The sequence below is a fragment of the Choristoneura fumiferana genome, chromosome 20 (genome assembly GCF_025370935.1).
Source record: "Choristoneura fumiferana chromosome 20, NRCan_CFum_1, whole genome shotgun sequence".
In the NCBI taxonomy this organism is placed as follows: Eukaryota; Metazoa; Arthropoda; class Insecta; order Lepidoptera; family Tortricidae; genus Choristoneura; species Choristoneura fumiferana.
Window position 1 is genome coordinate 9,837,815 of NC_133491.1, and position 20,457 is coordinate 9,858,271.

The window sequence follows — 20,457 nt, forward strand, 5'->3', positions numbered from 1 at the left end:
ATGTTAAGAAAATACAAACTGAAATATAGATGCACAGAAAAACCAGAAAAATAAGACCAGCGCTGGGAATCAAAAATACAAAATACAAAAATATTCCAAAAAACCAATCTTAAAATTTTAAGATTTCAATGGAAAAAAATTATGACAAACAATGATTCGGACAAAAATTACGGTATGACTTGCGAAGAGTATGCGAACTTTGGCGCTCCCATTTAAATAAATAGGTCCCTCGTGTATTCGTAGTTGATGTTGATATACTTTCGAATAGATCCACAAAAAATCTAGAAACTAATAATTATATGCTCTAATGTCCCACGCAAGCTTTTATTCTAACACCCAATTAATCACATCTGATCTACATTCGTAATCCACATTATTATACGCTTCAACAACTAACAAAATGTACGTACAAATATACAAGCCCCCGGATATGTAGATTAATGATGGACAAACGAATACACTGATTATAAATGCGTTATAAATTAGTGTTTGTTTTTATGTTGATTGTAAATATGTTAACACAATATTAATCATTTTAGGCTACATCGCAGACGAATAATAAATGAAGGTGAGTTACTTTATGATGTTTCGACGCTTTATTTATTAATTTGATAGAGCCTAGACTGCCTTTAAATACACTTTTCATTTCTCATGCTCTTAAAACGTTACTTTAGTCGGCATATCAGGGCTAAAGCTCGTCATTAATCTCTAGGGATTAAAGTATATATTATTGTTGTGTTGTGTGTAGTGTGTATTGCTTACCTTAGAAAATCTATATGTATATACCTATGTTTCCTATACTGCTTACTGTAATGGCGTGCAGTAAAGAGTTTTTGTATTGTGTTGTATTGTATTTTTTTTTAAACTACCTACATAAGGAATTAATTAATTTTATTATGCATAAGCCAATCAGTTTTAAAATAGTTTTCAATTTTGAAACTGTTGGCTAAATATGCAAGCATTTAAAGCGTCACTTCATAAACAATAAAAAAAAGAAAAAAACCGCGTAATTTTTTTTTTGCTATTTGAATTTTTAACAGATGTCCATTAGGCGAGGGTACGTTTTAAAAAAATAATATTGTATTTTTTAACAGAACGTATTTTTCCTCGCATTCAAAGTGAAAAATGGAGTGTTTAATGCGAGACTAAACAGCCATAATGACACTCGAACTATAGGCACCCTCGCTGTGCTCGAGTGGCTAAACATCTCGTGTCATTATGGCTTGTTTTAGTCCCTTCTTGATTAATCTACTATAACACACATACAAACTTCTTTCAAGAGCCACATTTTATTAAATAATCCTGAGGCATTATTGTCTCGCACTCGAAATCATAATAATTTTAATCTGTCACGAGGTATAGTATGAGGGTAGAAAGAGATTGTGATTGCGATCGCGAACGCCTTGGCGTTAGTCAATATGGCCACTGTTTTCTTAATTTTGCGGAAAAAGTAATGACAATTATATTTGTTTAGAACTTTTAACAGTAGGTATGTACCTAAGTCCAGTATTGAGATTAAAAATATTCACTTACTGATTTTTGGCAACTTATTCCACATAAGTTTTTGTTTTCAACCCAAGCATAGAAAAGTTTTATAATGCGACATTTTTAGATGAAACTCTATTCCCAATTCCTTCTAAGTACTTAGATAAATCTCTAAGTCTACTGCTTTCGTCATATAATTCTAGCATTGTTTAGGACTGATCGACATTATTAAGCTTGTGATATCATAATTCAACCACCCATTTCAGATTAGCGACTATTTATCAACGCAGAGTGTCGACGGCGATAACAATTGACATTAGGAACAATCGTACATCTCCATGTGAAAAGTCATTTCAGTTCCTTCAGCAAAAGGGCATAGTCACACAATAGCAATGATAAATACCACATTGCCCAAGGCATAAGCTCCGCCGTTTGCGCTATACCAAATTAAAAAGACCCATCTCCCTGTCTTCGGGTTACATGAAACTGGTGCAGTTGTTGCAATCGAACAGGTCTTTTTAGATTGGTCGGCTTTATCACAAAGGTATTAATAGCTAAGTATCAATAAGTCCGGCAAAAACCAGTATCTGCGACTGAAACTAAAATCGAAACCGAATTTCGTTTTCTGTTCCAGTTTTGGCTGGAACCAGGAACGGAACCGAAAGGGCAATACTAGAATAACTTTATTTTTATGTTTGTGTTCAATTTAGATTTTGTAAATATGTATTTGTGTTGAAATTTATAGTTTGGTAGCTCTAAAAAGTGAGTTTATATTCTGCTAGTTGTGACCCGAGAGTATGTCTGCGATTTATGAGTTTTTATTTTCTGGGATTAAAAAGTATCCTTTATTCTTTCCAGCATCTGAAACTATTTTATACTATTTTTTTTAAATCGGTATAGCAGTTTATGCGTAAAAAGGTAACAGACAAATAGAGTTAGTTTTGCATTTATAATAATAACTTGATGTTGCCCGCGACTTCGTATGCGAAGCATTCGCTTAAAGCGCGCCCTCGGGAACAAAATAAATCATTTTTCGGAATAAAAGGTAGGTATGTTATTGTTCATTCTGGTTACTCGCCACTAAAACAACCGATCACAACACGACGCCCATATAATGTTAAAGCAATTTATCTCTCTGATGCTCTCTCTCTCTCTCTCTCTCTCTACCGTTACCGTCACGACACAACACGACAGATAAATGTGAAACGGGCTTAATTAAGATCCATGTACCTACCCAATTTCGGTTCTAGTAAAGCGAAACTAAACTGCAACTCCAATTGAACGCTGATATTGGCCGAAACCGAAACCTATACCGAAAGTGCGGTCAGACACTATCAATAAATCGGCATGGTGGTTAGCGCGACGAAAGGCATTGTCTATGCTCTTCGGCATTATCATTACATTGTTCGGTTCGCATATTGAATTGTGCGTTGCCATTGTCTAGTCCTTCTGCTACGTGTGTGTTCGTTTTAGCACTCTGACTTGCTTTATGGGTGTTAACTTTATGCTAAGTTAATACCTTATCGAGCATTAAGCTGATCGTAAACGCTTAATGTCTAGTTAAGTTTTGATTAAGCTCGCTAACTTTTACACTTTCAATATGTTTCGAAGTACCTAGTATAATTATTTTTTTAATTAAACTGCTAGCTTTTTTTATTTCAATCAAAACTTTAAGACTGTAATCAAACCCAGTCCGATATAACTCTAGACGAATGGCTGAGTTCTAATTAACATGTAACAATAAACTTCAGTATTTTCGATCATATTTCAATAATTTACAAGCTTTCGCTACAGTTACCCGGACCCTCCTCCTCGGCAATTTGCGTTTATAAACGACGTATTAACAAGCTTGCATTGTTTTTAACTAGATATTTGAATTAAGTACTTAATGCCTCTAAAATCTTATCATTAATCTTAATTGTAAAATAACATTAAAATATTGCTCGGAGGTTGGGGTCAGCCCGTTAGAGTTTGATCTTTATTAGTGTATAATTAAAGATGAATATGGCGTTTTCGTAGATAATAATAGTTAGTATCGATCATTACATTACGGGGCTCATAAGAATGGTATCGTGGGAATCCTGCCGTAGCTTGAGTTATGGGACCGCAGAGATGGACTTTCGATAAACATTATCTATCTTACACTATAATTGTTAGAAATGATACAGCCGTGTTGTAATGATTGTGTAAATAATAAAAGTTAGTAATTACGCGTGCTAACATGTTGTACCTTCAGGGTTTGTTTCGTAATATATTGGTGATCTACTTGTTAAAGGCTAATCACTAAGTATGGTGTTAGAGGTATTTTCTGACAGATTACTGGAGTGCATAAAAAGGTACTGGTTTGTAGACATCTTTATAAATAGTTTAACTTATTTGTAAGAGATAAAAAGAGTTTTGTAAACGCTACCAACTCTTGAATACGAATGAAAAGGCTGTAAATCGATAAGTTTTGTTTTTGGACTTAACTCCTTAAGAGTTGATTTTAATGTATAGTCCCCGATATGCAAAAGTGAAATTTGGAAACGTTAAGTCAAACGTTACGTTTTCTGACATCAATGTTCAGCGACACAGTGGAGTAAAGAAAAATAAATCACTGTTCGAATATTAAGTTTATGTTACTCTTAGGTACATGATTATGAAATTATTCAAGTTTGCAACATTGCAATCAGGGTAGCGTACACAAAAAACATCTTTTAACTAAAAAGTTACGCAGTGAAAATGTAAAGTCGAGTAGATTTATTATAGAAAAAACAGGATAAAGGCATGCAAATTTGAACATGCTTACTAAAATAAATCAAATTTAGCTGTGTACCAGCACGGATTAAACTTAAGAAATAGATCGTCCACGTTAAACTGTAATGATTAAGTAAGTCATGCGTGTTGTAGTTGTCGCTGATTCTTCGGAGCTCGCGCATGTATTTCCCCTTTTCTATTTACCAAGCCTGGCCTTAAGAACTCCGTACCGTCATCATTATTAGCCAGAAGACGTCTTCTTACTCAAATATCTCCACTCCATGACTATCAGTTTTGTGCAAACCGAAGTTAACAGCCCCGTGATCTTTACCACAGGCCTTATTGTCTAACTCACTCGACATCACAATCATTTTCACTATTTACTTCTGTCTAGCTTAAAACACTTCGCCTTTCGGTACTTGGTTGCTACCTTAAAAACTACATAATAAATATATTAATATAAGTCACCATCGCTTGACCCCCATTTGCATAAGAAAGAATTAAGAAAACCACAAAGTTGCATTATCACCAGAGCTCTACATGTACATTCGAAAACTGTTAAAAAATTACTATAATCTTTAGTGTAGATTGAAAATACAAGCCATTTGTCTCGTAAGAAAGCATGGGTCCCGGAGTAGTGACGGCAACATAGTGCCAACACTAGACCGGGCTATTAATCACAATTTGAACATATTGACTGCCTATCATTATGTGTACATCTATAGTAGCGCCGGCTCACACGGGCCGGCCGCCAAAATGCACATATAGGGTGATACATATTTAAAAATGTGTTTTTTTCACAAATTAAGTACCTAACAACTCGATTGTAATTGCCTCGCGCTTTCTATAAAAAGTCTCCTTAGTTTGGGTTTTTAACTGAATGTTTTTTGCTGTTATTTAATTATAGTTGACAGTACAAATAGCTTTAGTGATTCTCCATTGAGAAAACATGAACATAAGAAAAGAATACAGAGCTTTTTAAGAATTCGTAAAATTGTCTAGTACAGTGCATACAATATAATGACTCTTCATTGTATGTCACATAGAAAACAATAGGTACTGAAAAACAAGTAGGAAAATATATATGAGGTAAGTAATATATATAATGCCAACGGAAAAAAAGTAAGACATTAATTCCAGCAGGTGGCGCAGTTGTGTTCAAGCACCTAATTTTGTTTTATTTATCTTAAAAATGTTACTAACATCCTTTAAAAAAAGAAGTCTTTTTTGGAAAAGTCTTTTTGTATTTTGAAACATGTTTTAATTTTTTTTTAATGAGATCCATAAAACGCCTGCTTTCTATCAGAAAGTCAATTCCTATTCCACCGAACCGTTCGAGATACCAACTAGTAAATCCCCCACAATTGCAAATAAACCAGCTCAATCCCGAACAAAATTCAATTACAATTAGAAATAATTGAATGGAATTAGAATCAACCTGTGGCTCGTGCGGCGAACAATAAACCGTGGTGATTAATTTACCGGCGCGGGCGACTAACGAGGAACCGTTTGGGGTCAGCGGTATACTTATCGGACCCACCGGGGAGATTGGGGATCTCACCCGATATTGATTTTGACGGTGATGATAAGGGGATCGCGAACTCATTTTGGGTGGGATTTTTGGGAGAATAAATATCTCTTGAGTGCGATAGTCGAGAGTAGAAAAAGAAAAGACGTAAGTAGATACTAAAATTTCTGAGACGAAATTGTTGCTATTTTCGAGTTTTATTTAAGTTAAGAGGAAAGTAGGCATCTCTATTTAGTTTTTGTTTTTTATCTTGTGTTTACTGTAATACATACGTAGACTATCAGACCCATCATCATGTCGTTGCTCGCAGGACTGATGTCCGATGGGGTCAGAAGGTTCTCGAATGGCGTCCGCGGACCGGAAGACGAGCTGTCGGTAGGCCTCCAACAAGATGGAGACGACGTGGTTAAGATCGCGGGATCGCGGTGGATGCGGAAAGCATAAGACGGGAAGGTCTAAATGGAGACCCTTGGGGGAAGCCTATGTCCAGCAGTGGACGTCTTTCAGGTCCATACATAGTGTCAAATTGGTTTAATTAGCTTTTGATTAGCTAGAAAAAAAGGTCTGTGATTAGTAATTAATGTCATAAATAAGTAAACTCTGTGTGTTTGTAAAAACGAGAATAATCATTGGCACTGCTAAATAGATTCTAAAAATTCTTTCTCCGAAAGAATATTATACTATCCCAGATTTAAATAGGCTAATTTTATACCGTCAGTCCAAATATGAGTCACACTCGCGTACTGAGGATTCCGTACCAACATCATGCAACTATTTTAATAACCAGCAATAGCAATAGCAATAGTTGGTTTTGCAGGTGGTAGGACCTTGTGCAAGGTCCGCCCGGATTGCTACCACCATCTTGCTCGCTAATCCTGCCGTGAAGCAGCAGTGCTTGCACTGTTGTGTTTCGGCGTGGAGAGTAAGACAGCCGGTGAAATTACTGGCACTTGAGGTATCCCATCTTAGGCCTCTAGGTTGGCAACGCATCTGCAATACCCCTGGTGTTGCAGATGTTTATGGGCGGTGGTGATCTCTTACCATCAGGAGATCCACTTGCTCGTTTGCCATCCAGTCGAATAAAAAAAAACATAAAAATTGTTTCTTTGTTAGAAAATATTTTTATCTTAATTACCATTGAATGTCCTAAGTATTCAGCAGCGTTATCTGATATGTACAGCAGCTTTCCATTTTGTGTCATCATCATCAGGAAGCCGTTGAGTGCCTGCCAAAGAAAAAATAATGGTACAAGAAAGCGCAGGGAAAAGAAGACAGGTTATTGTGTAAAAATATAAAACCATAGACACAGTGTCGTATAAATTCCGATCGTCTGCACGTGAGTGGCGGTAATCACTAAATAAATGAACAAAAACATCAATGAGTAGAGTCTAGTTGTGTGTCGGAGTTGACGTAAAGCACACACAGTTTTTTATTGTAACATTTTTAATCTTGCGAACCTGCCATATTTCTAACTGCTAAGCGCCATTTTTTTCATGCTCGTATGTCACTGAATTAATTGTAGAGACAGTTATTTTATACTTTAATTTAGTGAGATTATATATTTTTCTAATAGTTTTGATATCTTATTTGATTATTCACAAACAAAATGAGCGTAATTCCGGAGATGTATCTCAGTACATAGCTATCCTTTATCTATCACTTACAAAAAACTGTATTCAAGAATAGAAAACCCTACAAAATAATCCCCGTACAAAACATATAATTTTAAGCCCAGCGCAGTCCATGAAATATCGCGAATAGAGCGCTAATTTCCCTTTAGGAAATGATAACAGAATCGAATACTTTATGTGACAAATACTCGATTGTGGTGTGTTGCGATTTGCTATTTGATTGTGCTTATTTAGTTTATACGCGCCATAAGTTAGTCTGGCTGACAAATAATGGGTTGAGAGCAATTGGCTTTAAAAATTGGATTTATAAATTTGCCCATAGTAATTTTAAAATACAGTAGTTTTAAAATGTTAATGTTTGTATTCACAAAAGAATATCGTAACATTTTTGTGTAAATTACGTACCTTGTTAAAAACAATGAAATGTATTTCGTTGAAATATTTCATCAACAAATATCTTGAAATATGTACTGGGCGTAGTCGTATATTACTTCTAAAAGCATGTTCTAATTTATTTTGTACAAATAAAACGGTTACAAAAACATCGGTTTGTATGAAAAATTGCTTCCAACTTATGATTAAAACCTACCAAATTAAAGATAATAAGAGGGTTCTGTCCACCACTCCCTCTTAATACGTTACGGAGTACGGTTTGTTTCCACTGTCATACTTTTGTCTCTTTTTGTCAAATAGCGATGCGTTTTGGAAAGAAAGTGATGGCGAGAATATCGAAAGCAGTAGGTATAATAAGCATTTTATGAAGCGTGGGAATTTCCAAAATGTAGAAGTTAAGGATAAGCTTTAATTATGGATCAGCTGGCTTTGTAATTAATGTTTTTTTAATTTTTAATATTTTTAAGTTTTGGTTGAAGTGTACTTTAGTGATTTATTTATACTCACCTTTGAAAAGCCGAAATTAGGAGCGGGCGATGGGTGTTGGTTGATGTCAAAGCGCTTGAAAACTGTAACAAATAAAACAAATTCCACTTCAGAAAACTGTAATAAATAAAATAAATAGTTCAAAATAATTCACAAAAATTACATTTAATGATTATAAATCATTATACCAATTAAATAAAATTAAACAAATAAAATAAATTACACTTGAGAAATAAAAAAAAAACCTTCCAAAAGATTTATCTCGGCATTTTTTTGAAGCTCGATCACGGAAATAGCACAATAGTAGATTGTACAAAAAGTGATCATATGAGCCCGAGACGTAGGCGATGGTTGACAATTATGTCGAGGGTAAAATAAATTTTATGAACAGATTAGGTACACACTGCTTTTTACACAGTCAGCAAAAAAAGAAAAAAAAGAAAATAATTTATCTGTACATTTGAAAGCAAAATATGTTTGTAGTTAGTTATACACAACTTCTACGAGTACTAGACTAGTAGAACTAGCTACTTTAAGTACAGCTAAAACGAAAGAAGGTCGTTTGACCGTCTCATTTAATTTTGAACCGGATGTCTAGATAGTTTAAATGTCAACTAGAAACATTAAAACAACAGTTACACTCCTACACAGCTATTGTAAACTGTAATTTAGTGAGAGATCGCACTGAAGCCATAAAACAGCTAATATAGGTGTAATGTGCTGTGACAAGAAGTCATAGCTTTCTGATGCGATGTGAAATGCGATGCGGGACGTTGGAGGCACAGTGGAAGCGAAGATTTATGCAGAATATTGAAAGTTTTTGCTTAAAAATGTATTAAGAAGCTTTATTTGCTGATTTTATCATATGACAGGGGTAAACGAGCAGGCGGGTCTCCTGATGGAAAGCAACCACCGCCTACCATGGTCACCCAGAACATGAGTTGAATGATGGCTGCGTTGTGGTTGTACAGTTTGTGATTGGATAGCCTGATTTGCAAATAACATTCATTTATTTTTTATTCGTATTTCTTATGCAAATACCTGCCCCAACTGGGGAACGAACCCAAGACTTTGTAGTCAGGTCTCTGATCCAGTAGTTATCCGGTCGTCAGTGGACGTCTAGGGCTGGGGCGCGTATCTATTCGCATAATTTTCGCAAGTCATAATGTAATGTTTGTTATAATTTTTGTTACCATGGAAACCGTACCTAATATTTTTAGAAATTATTTAATGGTTTTTTAGAACTCTATCGGTTTGGTTAGGTTCCAATTACGAACAATTAATGGATTTAGAGAAAAAAAATGATGACAAACAATACTAATATGACTATGATTATGACTTTCAACAATTATACTTCGTTTTTTTGCATCAGAAAAAGGGTAAATAGTCTTGAAGAGTCTTTTTATTGAAAAACGTTTTATAAAAAGCAGTAACTATTACTTATGATACCCAAAAAATGTGAATGATATATATCCTTGCTAATTGTTACATATTTGCTGTGACATATTTTTCAAAAGTGTTTATCAATAAAAAAGCACGTCAAGATCGCTTACCTTCTTTCTAATGCTAAAAAAACAAAGTATAAGCAAGCCGATTATGAACCCACCCCTACGGCTGATATTATGACGATGGCGATATTAATTGCAAAGCCCAGTTTGGACTTGCAAGAAAAATCGTGCAAGTTGCATTACACTGCGGCGCTCGATTGGCCACTACAAACTCGTCAGCTTTACGGCCTCTCAATGTAATGCAACTTGCACGAATTTTCTTGCAATTCTAAACCGGGCTTAATGCCTGCAGTGCGCTACCAGCACACGGTCGGAATCCGAACAATCGATGATTTGGAGCGGCCTACTCGCGCGATGCATATCTCGCGGCTGCATTACGTTCTTGCTCAATGCTATGTGGCGCTGAGGCAATAGATATAGTTCAATCTTTAGGGCAAGGCCTTAAGTCTTATTAAAAGTAGAGAACTATATCCGCTGTCACTTTGCGCTCCACCTTTTACCACTATCCCATATCTCTATTAAGCTCGAAAATTGTAGTTCCAATTTTTATATTTATTTTTGCGGTTTTTTCGTTAGGTGTTTTTTTTACTATTACCTGCGATTTAGTCTGCAAAGAAGTTATTTCTCGCTATCGCGCGGTAACTATGCAATTTTCTGGTTTAAAAATGATATTATGTTAACACATCCAGATTAAAAAATACTGGCGACCCACCTCGGCTTGTTCGGGAACAAATTTCAAAAAAAGGTCTCTAATCAAAGGCGCTTCATATTTTTCAGCTTCATTTCCCAAAAACTACACCCACTCGAAGCTGGGGCGCGTCGCTAGGCTTAGTATAGGTATGTAGGTATTATACCTGCATGACGGAAGAAGACTTTATTTTATATTATGTAAAGATATTTTATATTATGTATATGCGTATCCCATTGAGGCGTTGTGTGATATGGTCTAATAGTTTACAGTTAAAAACGACCCTTCATATATTATTCTTCCATACCTAACTAGATTTGACAAAGAATTTAGATAAATTTGAACAAACAAATAAAAAATCTTGCTTGTGTCCTATTACATTGAAACCGTTCCATTAATCAAAACAAAATCTGCATCGCAATCACTAATCGCCATATGTCAAAACAATTAGCTAGCGCCCGCGGCTAAACACCCAAAACCGCACTTATGCGACAATCGATTAATTAATCGAATCGACCAATCGATACTTTCTCAACCGGCGGCATAGGGAACACCGATAAACAATAACTAGCTACGATTATATCGATAAGATATGGAATAATTCAGAGTCTAATGGGCCTGCTACGGTGTATAAGGGGATTTACACTTTCTAAACTATCTCAAAAGGGTACGGAGGATGGATTAGAATATTGATAAGTCGGAAATCATAGGAGCTAGTTTTGATTAGGAATAGGATATATAAGTTTATCTTTGGGTTGCGCGAGTTGAATTTATTAGCGGCTTCGGCTGGGGCAGATCTATGGATTGGTGAAAGGTAAAAACAACAATTTGGTTTAGAAAATGTTGTTAAATTTAAATCAATTATAGAACATATAAAAATAAAAAATATATAGTTATAAATTATCAAATATAGAAAGCTGTTTTTAAATAATAATGCCTATGAAATCTCTGTTGCAATACTCGCAACTGATTCTATTATACAGGGTGACATAATTGAAGAGTTAAAACCTCTTTAGAATTTAAATCTCTTCTCGTCCAACGTTTTTTTTTTTTTTAAATTGCCTAATGTGGGCTCTTATACCGCTACCAATACCAGTTGGAAATGTAAGATAGACATATGCAATGAACAATGAATGGATAGCAATTTCCAATTTAATAATTTCAGTACAATGTTGTTTTTTTTAATTTCATGTTGAAATTATTCTGTTGTAGGTAATGTTAACAAGTGCTCCATGAACGTCTCTATAAAAGAAATAGTTTTTTTTAAAATATTTTCCGGTTTTAAACTACTTCTTTTACAGGCAAATATCCATATGTATGCGTAAAAAGAACGCTCTACATAACATGATAAGTTTACCACAATCTAATCTAAAGTCTAATATATCGACATCAGTTAGGTAGAGTCGATAAGTGAGAAGTCACTATGACAGGTCAAAAATGCCATGAAAATTCCGCTCTCCGGGATGAGTAGTATGACTGGGATGAAAGCTTGTGTACACTAACTGCGAGATGTTACAATCAAAAACATACCTACTACGCTTCGCTCAATCTCCGGATTATTTAGAAAAAAAATTCACCCCATGCACTTATACGTACTAGGTAGGTACAGTCAAGGGCAAAGATATCGCCACGGCCAAAGTTACAAAAATATGTATACACGACTTTATGCACTTAACATTAAGGCCGTGTATACATATTTTTGCAACTTTGGCCGTGTCGATATCTTTGCCCTTGAGTGTACAGTATGTTGTCTTAAGTATAATCTTAGGTGATCTGATCAGTTATTTACATATTGCATAATAAAATATAATAAAATTATCATTTTTTTGTCAGGTACAATGTCTAGTTATAAAAAATATATACTTAATAAATAATTATAAATTGAAAATGAAATAAAAGCAGTTAGGTTGTAGCGGAATGCAGAGGGCTGGTGCCGCGAGATTATCTCCCAGTCCCCATAGCCCGGTGTGGTCTAGAATCTAGATACTCTCATTGCAATATTATTTTAACTAGTGTTCTGTGAGCTGTACACCTGAGGAGTTTTTCGAAATGGCTGAAATAATATTTTTTCGTTTTCAACCTCCATGACTACCATTTTCAAACAAATGTTTTCAAAAATCCCTACTTATTTAGTTTTTTTGTGTTTTTTATGTCTTTTTGCGTATAATTTGATTTTTACAGTGCATTGGTTTTTAAAAGTAATGCTGTAATTTATTATTGACAAATAATTTAAACTGAAATGCTATAATAAACAGATATATATATTTTTTGTGCCGCCAAAGCCGTGGAGGCCTAGTGGTTTGACCTATGGCCTCTCAAGCAGAGGTTCGTGGGATCAAACCTCTGCTCGCACCTCTGAGTTTTTCGAAATTCATGTGCGAAATTACATTTGAAATTTACCACGAGCTTTACGATGAAGGAAAACATCGTGAGGAAACCTGCACAAACCTGCGAAGTCATTATTGAAGGTGTGTGTGTGAAGTTCCCAATCCGCACTGGGCCCGCGTGGGAACTACGACCCAAGGCCTCTCATTCTGAGAGGAGGCCTGTGCCCAGCAGTTGGACGTATATAGGCTGGGATGATGATGATGATGAGATATATTTTTTATTATAAAAAATAAATAAAAAAAAAGAAGGGTTAAGTCGACACAATACGCGATTTTGTGATGATCAATTAAACAGTTTAGGTATTTACTCGAACTCACTGCTCATAGGACCAGACAGCCTATATAGTCGAAAGAAATTGTCGTATCTGTTCCCGGGCCTAGACATAAGATATCTTCGAAGTTATATCATTAAGCCTAATGCGTGATTTTTGTCGTTATTTACGACTTGTTCAAGGACTATTTTTTATTTCTTTATATAGAAACTAACTAAAAATAGAATAGTATGTAGAGTAGTATAGAAGCAGTGCTTGCACTGTTTTGTTTCGGCGTGGAGAGTAAGACAGCCGGTGAAATTACTGGCACTTACTTGGCATCTTAGGCCTCTAGTTTGGCAACGCATCTGCAATCCCCCTGGTGTTGCAGGTGTCTATGGGCGGTGGTGATCTCTTACCATCAGGAGACCCACTTGCTCGTTTGCCATCGAGTCGAAAAAAAAGTAAGCCATCTCTTTTTCATTTTCAAGCAACTCTCAAGCGGAGGATTATGGCTTCAAAATCTGCGCTCCCACCTCTCTGTTTTCCGAAATTCATGTGTGAATTTACATTTGAAATTGATCACAAGCTTTAGAGCGAGGACAACATGCACAAACCTGCAAAGCAAATCAATGGTGTGTGTATACGGCCCAAGCCCTCTTATTCTGAGAGGCGGCCTATGCTCAGTATTGGGACGTAAATAGACTGGGATGATGATGAATCAAAAATTAATTATTATATGAGGTTACCTAACCCAACCATAATATATATTTACCTAAGTGTGTTGAGCCGTGGTGGCCGAGCGGTTTGACCTATGGCCTCTGAAGCAGAGGATCGTGGGTTCAAACCCCGGCTCGCACCTCTGAGTTTTTCGGAATTCATGTGCGGAATTACATAAAACATCGTGAGGAAACCTGCACAACAAACCTGCGAAGCAATTCAACGGTGTGTGTGAAGTTCCCAATCCGCACTGGGCCCGCGTGGGAACTACTGCCCAAGCCCTCTCATTCCGAGAGGAGGCCTGTGCCCTGCAGTGGGACGTATATAGGCTGGGATGATGAAGTGTTTATACCGCACAATTTACACATACAAATAGCCGTATTTACAATGTAAGTACACGATAACCCGGTAGTATCAGTCTAACTCACAGTTAAAGCGATGCCGTACATCAGCAACTAATGCTTCAAATTGCGTTACATCGCTCTAAATGATACGACGTTTGAAAACTTGATTCGGAAAGGATATATTATGTTATGGACCAAGCATAGTGATAATTATTATCTAAATTTCATTATTTATCACATTGTCCGGGCATTATGAATTGCTACATGATCGTTGGGCAATTTTATTATAACGAATTCTTGGCTAGCTGAAGTCTGATTAATTCAATCGGAAAGTTAGGTACGACGACGAGCGCAGCCAGGAGGAGTGTGTTAGGTTCAACTGTGGGCAAAACAAACACGAGCCAAGCGAGCGAAGCGAGCATGCCGCGGCAGCGGTCGGCGAGTGCCAGAATAAAATTCTACCATTGAGATAACCTACTTTACAGATTTTGATAGGTGTTTATAGATTCATTAAATTTTACATAAAAATAAAAAATACTCTTGAGACTTGTTTTTCATTAGTCATTACCTATACTTTGCCCAATAGGGGATAGACATTGTTTATAATGGCCGGGCAATGTAATTAATTGAATAGTTTTAAGAAATCGCTATCTCATATTGGTAATTTTTCATAATGCCCGGGATTATGAAAATTGACCGATTTATCATTTGGTTCACAACATACGACATGAATCGATAAGTGAATGTCTAGTGAATGTCATTGCAATGTGGCCAAAATGTAGAGGTAAGTTAGCTTCCTTTAAGTATAAGCATTGGCAGGCCTCCCATATGGGCTGGCGACATCGTGATAGTTGCGGGAAGTGGTGGATGCAAGTGACGAGTTGTCATTCATTATGTTCTTTCAAGGGAGAGGCCTTTGTTCAGCAGCGGACGTGAAAATCACGAAAGTTTCTAAGAAAACACAGAGTAAAAACTGCTAAACAAATCTTCGCCAACTTCCTTCCTCTTGAACATCCATGAAAGATATCATTTAACCTCAGAATTATCACCTACTCACACCATAGCCGGTGATTTCCCATCTCTAATACAAATTTAATAGCGCACTCGTCTCAAGCATTTATCTAAGTCGCGGCAAATGGCCCACGGACGCACTAACTGATTTTAATGAGTGGCCCATTTGTTTAGACGCCATGCGGTCCCACGAATTATTTTGTTACATTAAATTTAACGAGGAACAAGAACACGTAATTAATAATTAAACATACGCCGCGATCGATATTCTGAAGAGAAAATCTAAGAGCTTGCAAGTTTTTTAAATGCACTCTATACCTACTATGCAATGCTATGTAAATGCTTTTTAGAAACGCGAGTTGACAGCGTTTGTAGTGCACCTATACAACTCGTGTGCGTATCGCGTTTGTATCGATACAAATCCGCGTCGACGGTGCGTCTATAAAACTCGATGTGCTCAAGCAAATATATAACATCTTTAGGGTTCCGTTAATGCTAGCGTACGGTACGAACGTTGTACAAGATGCTACCCCTTTCACCCACTGTTCAAAATTTACATTTTTATTTTGCCGGCAACAGGGCACTGACAAGCTATGGGTAAGACTGGTGACTGGAGAAAACTGGGGCACTGGTACAGACCAGTGTACCAGTCATGTCTTCATTAAATTCTATCCGTCTGCCACAAGTTTGAAAATTGAAAACAGTTACTGTATAAAAAAGTAACGGTCATTAAAACTAGAACACAGTATTGAAATATTCCATGGTATCATGCCAATTAAAAATACCTACTTCGTATGGGAAATGAACTGTACGAGCAAAGCAAGCTCGGCGATTCATTAACGCGTCTGATCGTTTACAATGCGCGTGCGCAACCACTAATCAATTCTAATATGGCGGCCATTTATCTAGCTCTTTTGAGCAGCATCGTCTAATTCTTCAGATTTGGAAGTTAATTTGTCATTAATTATAAAGGTATGTTTCATCAACTACTTTGAATTTTTATTTCAAGAGGCATTTTTAATATTTTAGAATATGTACGGAATAGCTGTTTCCCGTGACTGCGTCTGCGAAGAATTAAAATTAAAAAAAATATATTTAAATTCCAGTACGATTCCAGGTATAATGGTTTATATGTATAAAATCACTGGTAAAGGTTAGTTAACCATACAATCGCATGGAATTTTCGTATCACAACGGAAAACTTTAATATTGATTATAACTAACGGTGTTAACTTACGATTATTAAACAAATGTACAGACGCGTAAACATCTTATTAAACTGGCTTTTCTATGTGAATTTGAAGATCTAAACCATTGTAATGTTTCAAACTCATAAGTAATATGTTTCGGGACCACTATATATATTTTTTGTATTTTTTTTTACATACATACATACATACATATAATAATGTTAAAATTACCTTGTCGTTTTGACTACATTGCATTGCGAGTTGTTAAATTGTGATCAAGGCCGGGACTCTGCAATGTGGTAAAAACGTCAAAGTAATTCTATGAAGAAATATGGTAGTTACGATTAAGTCCTAAAATATATTATCTAAACCATATGCCTAACGCTACCAAATGTCAAAAAAAACTCTAGCAACTTTAAACAACAAAGAACCGTTTTAATTACATTAGAAATGACAGGTATTTGTAAAATCACGATTCACCTAACACCAAATACCAGACCAACTAGACTGTATATTTAGTTGGCTGCAGGCAGGTGGGTTGAATTGAGATGTTCGTTAGTCCTCTAATGTATGTATCTCGTCAATCTGTGCCCAGTTATTTCTGCCGCCCGCGAAACATCAGCTCTTAGCGTTTTATTTTTAATAAGTACGGCGTATGTGGCCATGAGTATTTCAGATTGAATAAATCGGCTTCGTGAATGATGTTATTGAATAGTGATATTTAAATTCTCGTGAGACATGGTTTGAAATAATTAAATCTAACGGGTTGACTGCAGCGAGATAAGCGATTGAAATTGGACGTCGCCCTAACTTTGACGAAGAAAACAAATCTGAAGCTCAGAAGTAGGTATAGGTACATGTCTAAAGTATAATTTGGTAATTATATCTAGTATTATCTCAATGGAACTTCAAAAGTTCGTTGACCATAGAGCTAAATAAAAATAGTTAGCATTTGAGTAGTTTCATGGGTAAAACAATATTTTTTTATTTAGTCCGCCAGTTAGACGTTCAGAAAAAATTTGGACACGTTTTATTTTTCTTTTGTCAATCAAATAAAAAATTACAAAGATGAAAGGTAGTGCGCCGTGACATCGCGCGGAACCATAACTGGCCTTATCTTCATATTTTTTTTGATTAGCTTTAACCGACGGTTAAATGTGATGCCGTCTCCGTCTATTCTAACAAAACAAATAGAGACGGCATCACACCTAACCGCCACTTAACGCTAATCAATGGATGGTGAAACAGCACCTTAGTGTCTAATAATATAACTGACATACTTTTTTTCGAAAACTAGCCCTTTCTAATCATATTTATTTCGTGATCTTCAATTTTTATTAGCTAAGTCTAAGTTTAAGATTAATTTAATAACCTTTGTTCTTCTGGGGCGCCTTTGTTTGATTCGGTATTTTGTAAAGCTGCTAATATCGGCAAATATAGGCCCTAGAAGATTGATATACCTTACTATGAAGGTTATTTGAACCTTCGCTTTGCATTACTTCATTAACCTAATCTATTATTCAGTACAACACCATTCCGCAACAGCATTTACCTATCGGAAGCGAAAACAAACGATGAATTCCGTGAATTCGAACTTCGGTAATAACATAAACATGACTGCCAAATAAACAGGCTGGGTTGGAATTCTGTGCGCTATGGGAATTCGAGACAATGAGGTATAAAATTCCATTGGTCTGGGACAAATGTCTGCCCTTTGAACAGAAGCCTGGTGTTGTGGTACTATCTAGTAAATTCAGTTTCTAAGGCAGACCGTAAACCAGACAATGATAAAGTAATACCTGGGTAGTTGTGAGCATTTCCACCAGAGATGTGCGAGGATGTGTTGCGAGGATGTGTAAATGAAGCGTTTTTCATTAACCAACAGAAACGCTTCATACCTCGCCTCGCTCCGCTCAGCTGTTTTCACCGGAGATATGCTGTGCGAGGATGTGTAAATGAAGCGTTTCTATTGGTTACTGAAAAACACATCCCTCGTTACACATCCTCACACATTATTGGTGGAAACGCTGCTTCAATGGCGTGGAGTGATATTTAAGTTAGACAAACTAAAGAGTGAAAAAACTTGAGTTAGGTAGTTATATTTTCAGATGTGACCTTCTCATTTATATATAGCAAAATTTAATGTCTTAAACTTTCGTGATTCTCACTCATAGTCAAAATACTACGCGCAAGGCTTATCACGCTAACACACACGAGTAATATTTACCTCGACTGTAACTCGACTCGACTCGACTGTTTACTGTAATGTTGCCGAAACGTCGAGGTAAATATTACTCGTGTGTGTTAGCGTGATAAGTCCTGTGCGTCGTATTTTGACTATAGCAAACTTTGTCTTAAGAACCATGGCGTCGATTTTAGATTAAATAAATATGGCATTCATTTTTTTCAAGAACGTTATACATAGCCGGGAATCGAACCTGGTTGAAATTCTGTAAAGTAATCATGTCACATTTGTTATTGTAGTTGATCCTGTGAGTATAAGGACCCAAATTTGCTATGAAATCTTGTGTAAAAAAAATAGACAGAAATGTCTAGAATTTAAATCTTTTGCAAAATGTCGTGGAATTTATAGTTCAGTATGAAAGAAGCTAGCCATCTCGCTTCAACCTCCAACCGTTACACTCACAAACTAGGCCACAAACTCACACATGAACTCATTAAATTTAAAGCCAAAGCCGATCCGTTCACACATGCTCTCACAATTACAGACCGACGGACTGACAGACAATAGTCTTATTTAAGACCAAGCCCGAAAAGGGCTCGCACGACGTAGAGTTAAGTGCTCGTGAGAGCCTAGAACAATTTCTTTTATAGTAATTGCCTATAGGATTTGCATAAGTAGGGACCTCGCTGTGTCCCTTAAAGTTGGGAAGGCTTAGGTGCGTATAAATAGCACGCTAGTTGACTTTAATTTCATTTGGAGTTTATTTAAATAGGTTTTGGGTGGATTTTAATAACATAAAAAGTTTTTTAAGAGTCAGTTTATTTTCATCGTGATATAAAATGTGTCAGCTCGGTCGGGCATAAGGGCTCGTCACAGAATAAGTTAAAGTAATTACAGTCTAAAAATGTTCAATGCAAGAGTTATTTTTTTGTTTATACAAATTTTATAGTTAACTGTTATTTTTATTGATTTTAATGTGCCAACCAAATAACAAACCAATCCTACCAAAATAGTGAACGTGATTTGGAATATACTTACTTAGACCGGCAAACTAGAATTAGTATATTATTTTAATTGTAATTTTTAATAAATCCAAGCTGACCGACTGTATTTATACATACTATATACATAGGAACCGAACATCAACTAAATTCGATCACTGTAGGTAAGTGGGAAAAATTCAATTTCCAAGATTTGAAGGCAACTTACGAGTACATGCACAATGAATGTTGCAAGTTAAATATTAAGCTTATAAAAATGGCATTCACCAGCACATTTTTACCGTGCCGTAATTTAAAAACTGGTGACAATTGATTGTCGTTTATTTATGCCTATTATAATAACAACTTCGCAAACTTGTTTGTATTCCCCGATCAATTACAAAATCACGAAAAACACTAAATTTCGTAACTCTAAGGTCATCTTCACACTGTCCAGCTGTCAGCTAGCCGCAATTAAAATTTCACACGGGTCAACCAAATTAGCTTGTCATGGTAACACGTTAGCGCGTGTGGAGCAGCCATTAGGTACATTAGCAGTAGGATTGACAGCAGTAACTTATAGGCCAAGAGTTAGGGGCCTTAGAATAGAGACTTTATAAAAATAAGGTGGGTTACTCACTTATTAGTAGTCGAGTTGTTAGTCGTGTATTTTTTTTAATCCTGACGACCTGGTTAAGATCGCGGGATCGCGTTGGATGCGGAAAGCATAATACCGGTCTGAGTGGAGAGCCTTGGGGGAGGCCTATGTCCAGCAGCGGACGTCTTTCGGCTGACATGATGATGAAGATGATTTTTTTAAAATTATTATGTCAGTGTCACATTCATGGTAGTTGTGATTAAAACAAATTTTGGCAGACATTTGTATAGTTGTATTTTAACTATATACCAACAAAATAATGAAAATTTGCTATGT

The 20,457-nt window shown here is 36.1% G+C and overlaps 1 protein-coding gene across 1 annotated transcript in view; it reads right to left on the bottom strand.

Moving 5' to 3' along the window:
• LOC141439294 (uncharacterized) overlaps positions 1 to 20,457 on the bottom strand; it is a 190,223-nt gene that overhangs the window by 75,860 nt on the left and 93,906 nt on the right. The window contains exons 4-5 of the mRNA XM_074103552.1: positions 8,281 to 8,342; positions 6,885 to 6,974 (exon numbers count right to left, since the gene is read on the bottom strand). Of these exons, the coding sequence (XP_073959653.1) occupies positions 6,885 to 6,974; positions 8,281 to 8,342 (152 nt within the window). The remainder of the gene's footprint in view (positions 1 to 6,884; positions 6,975 to 8,280; positions 8,343 to 20,457) is intronic.